This window comes from Lepisma saccharinum, chromosome 19 (genome assembly GCF_977018435.1).
Source record: "Lepisma saccharinum chromosome 19, izLepSacc3.1, whole genome shotgun sequence".
In the NCBI taxonomy this organism is placed as follows: Eukaryota; Metazoa; Arthropoda; class Insecta; order Zygentoma; family Lepismatidae; genus Lepisma; species Lepisma saccharinum.
The window spans coordinates 33001544-33006531 of NC_139247.1; the positions used below are offsets into that span (position 1 = coordinate 33001544).

General features: G+C 37.7%; 1 protein-coding gene across 1 annotated transcript; it reads right to left on the reverse strand.

The window, feature by feature from the left end:
* Positions 1 to 4222: 4222 nt before the first annotated feature.
* LOC146002986 (uncharacterized) lies at positions 4223 to 4744 on the reverse strand. Its single transcript, XM_083141141.1, has one exon. It carries the CDS (start codon positions 4742 to 4744, stop codon positions 4223 to 4225), a length of 522 nt encoding a protein of 173 aa, XP_082997267.1.
* Positions 4745 to 4988: the final 244 nt, after the last annotated feature.

The window sequence follows — 4988 nt, forward strand, 5'->3', positions numbered from 1 at the left end:
CATATGCTTTACGGACTGCCAGCACCACAGAAATTATAAACACGCTTCAGAGAGGATATTTTGCTCACTATCCAAACGTTACGTTTACTCTGAGCGACAGAGGAGCTCAGTTTACCTCTAAGCAGTGGCACGAATTTACCAAAAAGCTTGGTATCCATCACGTTTGCACAACAGCTTACAATCCAAAGGGGAACATGGTAGAACGAGCAAATCAAGAGATAGTCAGATTATTTTGTTATCGAAAAACATCAGACTTGGTCTCGATACATATCAAAAGTTGTTTGGTTAATTAATTATTCCATTTCTGAGACTACTGGATATTCACCTGCTGAACTATTCTTCAACCATCCCATACCCAGAGAGATCCTAACCCATTTCAATTGGCCCGAACGGGAAGAAGCCCAACCGGATTGGAAGTACAAATTATTCTTAGCCCAAGTCAGGGAGAAGAAGAAGTTGTCGAAGGATTTAAAACAGAAGGGAAACGCCAAGACAGTGACAGTTGTAGACTTCGTGATGGTTATAAACCATCCCTTAAGCTCCTCACTAGAGTCGTTTTCACGTTCAGAAGAGACAACGGCGCTTATGGAGAAACCGCACAGTGTTGCCAATACAGCGCTAGCTCATGTCGCCGGGAAATGATGACCTTCCTTCACAATGAAGGTGTTACATATTTTGTATATATAATGATAATTATATGTAATTATTAACATTAATATTATACTGTGAACTTTACAGTTACCCTTTTTACTATGATCCATTGCGATCACTACACACGCGAGTGTAATGCACGAATATGACACTTCAGAAATCACTTAAAAAAGTAAAAATCACTGAGAGCTCACACAACTGAAAACACTTTTTCGGGAGAGGGAAAAAGTCTAAACAGACCAAAGCAGATCTCTCACTCAAGTAAGGGGACCCTGGCACATGGGTTAGATTCAAGTTGCAACACAAACAAACAAATTAGTTATGGCCCACGTGAACTGATAAGACGTGAATGACTCAAGCAAGGCATGTCATATTTCTATCTTGAAGCTCCATATTTTGTCACGTGTTGGAAAGCCTTTCAAAGGTTAATATGGTGTCTATGAATTGATGTGTACGTTGGAAACTGAAAGGTGATCTTCATTTCAGTATTAATGTCGACAGTAATGTAAACGAAAACAACGTGTATTTGCGACAGCACTAATGTTGCTCACAACAGCAGCATTGGAAATAATTGTCAAATATTAAATTTAAGTAATTTCAATTCTATTATAACAAACTGCATGAAGTTCATATTTTTACTGAATGGAAATAAAATAACAACTGCAAAACTTGGTGGTGATAGCCGGAATGCTGCGGTGAGTCGGCTCAAGATGGCCAGACAACGTCTCCTTACTTCGCGCGCGGTTCGGGTTAAAAAGAAACTCCAAATGCATGGAAGTAATATTTCTGGGAACCTTTGAGTGGTTATAAAAAATAATTTCATTATTTTCTCCACAACTTTGTCGCTGGAAGTTTTTACTTGGAATTACAGAACAAAAAATGGCCAGCGACGACATTTTCTACTGCACGAATATAAAAAATCTCCACATACTTTATTTGAATATTTTTTAATGCAAATATGCTTTAAAGTATTGATAAATTCTGAGTACCACCGTCACCTATGACAATTAAAAAACAGTGTCAATTTTTTTCATAATGAAAGCTTCAATTTTACGGCATGTTTCAACGTTAGGAATGAAAATAATGTAAAAATTGTGTTTTCACAGAAAATTTGCGTTTTTAATTTATCTAAAATTATGTAAGCAAGTTACCAGTTTTTTGTGTTCACCATCGTATTCTCTACAAAATTTCCTGCAAAACTGCAGGTACCGATTTTACTTAAGCTAAATTTGTAAATCCAGAAATTTGACAACAGCGCGCTCGTATTTCCCATAAGAAAAGCATTGCCCATAAGAGCCCATTGTGTCTTCTGAACGTGAAAACGACTCTAGATAGGACCATTCAAAAGTTATTTATGTTGTGGATAGGACCTTATCTAGTGGACAAAGTGGAAAATAATGTTGTGACATTGCTAATTCCAAGGACTAAAGAATTATATGGTAAGGTTAACTTGGATAACCTAAAACTGGTGCGTTTTTCAGAGGATAAAAAGAAAGAATTTGTACATTAAAACTAAGTTTCCTCCAGGTAGATAACTTCCTTCCTGAAACTTAGTTTCCGAAAGGAAGGGGCAAATGATATGATCCATATTTTTATGTGACGTCACCAGTAGAAAATATGTCACTAATATATTTATTATGTGAAAGCAAGCGTAATTTCCTTGTTATTTTATGTAATATTGCACCTTGTTTGTAATGTATATCTTTTGTTTAATGTTTATTGTATTTTATGCTACATTATGAGTAGTTTAATGTATCTTCATGTTTGCAAGAGTGCACTATACGAATTTGTATTTCTAAAGATGTATAGATGTCAGTTTTGTTGATAGTATCCTTTTGTAGATAGTGAATGATTCATCTGTACTTTAATCTGTGTTCTCGAAAATAGTATAAAAGCGAGGATATCGCGTAAGAATCATCACACTTTTTCGCCACAGATCGACGAAGCTTTTAAACTTAAAAAGAACTCCTCGGTGTTGTGCATACATCTTGGTATGGTAGTTCGGGGCGCAAGCTAGGCCTATGTGATCATAGGTACGCCGATAGCCATGCATTGATGATATTCACAATACTGCAACCATTCTACGTCAAATAATAAAGTTAGCCTAAGGATTAATTTTGAAATAAAAGGCTAAAGAGCAAATATTGGCTCAGTTATCATTGCATATCTCTTGGTGTGGTAGTTCGGGGCGCAAGCTAGGTCTATGTGATCATAGGCTTGCCGATAGCCACGCATTGAGTTTATGCGTTTTAATTGAGTCAATTCATCGACAAAGCGAAATCCTCGCCTTCGTCTCAAGTATAGTTGCATTATAATTGCAATAAATAAAGAATAAAACTTTTCAGTTTATACATACGGCAGTAATGTGGTTTTATTTCTCTGTGCTGTGAATATTGTCTTTGCCTAACACTATCCCTGTACCTGAGAGGAGTCTGTGTACTTCACCGAGTCTCATCGTTCACCGCTGAGTATTATTAAGTTAATATTAATAGTAAAATAATACTACGCGTGAAGTAATTTTGCTTAGAACGTATCATTTCCATTCCAAATTTCTTACGTTTTCGCATACTTCAACTGCAGATATATTTAATAAACGTCCTATCTTCTAGAATGTGTGGCTCTTTGTTTCCAATTCGGCTGATACAAATTTAAAGTTTATATGGGTAGTATGTATGTATATGATTGATTGATCGATCGATTTGGTTTATTTTACTTCGCTTTTCTGCCACTTCGGCTAATCGCGAGGATGAGAATGGGTGATTAAGTGAAGAAATTGACGAAGGAACACTCACAAAGAACACTCATGCCAATGCAGGGATTCGAACCAGGGCTATCGGCAATTCTATCGTGTAACCAGTAACAAACGCTACTCTATAATTAACAGTAGGCAGTTTTTTGGGTAGCTTCATGAAAATATGTATATGTTACCTTAGGCATTGGTTCTAACGTAAAATTATCATAAGCCTTGGAATATTTTGTTAAAGCACTGGGTTTGTAGTAAAATCACAAAGTCTGTCGTAGGTTCAATTTTAATCACCGGCCAAAGAAATTTGTTCACCTGTAGAAGAGAGAAAAGGTGATCGTTTGAAACATAGTATTATAATAGTACATATATAGTACATATATAGCACATATATAATTTAAAGTACTAGACAGTTGACAATGTCCAATGAACACTGCATGCTAAAAATAAGGTAGTCATGTAAAAAAAATTTGGTGACTTTTCCTTTTAAGGAAACAACTGTAAAAAAGTGTTCAAATATACACGGTCCCTTTTCACGGTCGAGTTGAATGTTGAGCAACTGGGTAGGCGGTCGTCTGCTACCTTCGCGCAGAGCGTTGCCACATCCGCGGCCGCGTGGATATGCGATGTATTTCGCACGCACCGCAATGAAACGATGAACAAGATCTTTGTGCCAAAATGAAAAAGAGAAATTTCGTTTGACATTAAGCGAACAAATCGAAGCATTATTGTCTCCCTAGATACTACAATTATAAACATACAAATGAAATCGCAAAACGGAAATGAATAGGATAAGAATGCGGCAACTGAACATACATACCTGCAATTTTACTCAGATTCACAAGATTCATTTTCACCCTCAGTGTCTTCGGAGTCGGAGTCCTGGAGGTTGATAACGAAGGGCTCCATGATGCTGTCTCGGGAGATTTCACGCTGATAATCCTCTTCTTGCAGACGTTCTGCATGTTGCACACATTTATCCCAGGCAGAAAACGACACGTTCGCTACAGCCTCGTGCGTCAACTTTTCGACATCAGCCATTTTAAAAGTGCTGTTCTTTTCTGCAACGTAAGATTTCACTTGCGTCCAGATTAATTCGATGGGGTTGTATTGGCAATGGTACGGGGGCAGACGCACAACTTGGTGGCCGAATCCTCTTGCAAGTGTATCCACTTCGTATGATTTCGACGTCGGCTTGTGATCCCTGACCAAAAGTAAAAGCTCTGCTCTGGTTTGCAAAGATGCGTGGGGAATATTGTGTTTTTCCAGCCACGATATTATTTCTGCTTTCCTGGTATTTGTTGTTGGGGCCTTATTTAACTCTACAGAGTTTACCCTGGCATTATCCATGACTATAGTGAAATTTGGAGGAAGGTTCGGAATTAATTTTTCTTCAAACCACTGCTTAAAGACAGCACCAGTCATTTCATTGTGGTAATTGGTAGATGTGCTTTTCGATTTTGATCTGAAAATCAATTTGCAATCGGGAAGGAAGCTGGTATTTGAGGATCCAACGTGGCAAACAATCAGACGCCCCCCTTGCCTACAGGAACTTTTAGGCCACCCGTACCATCGTTCATTTGCCAACATGTTT

Excerpts from the sequence above, each read along its gene's own strand:
- LOC146002986 (XM_083141141.1), bottom strand. The coding sequence starts at position 4,744 with ATGGATAATGCCAGGGTAAACTCTGTAGAGTTAAATAAGGCCCCAACA.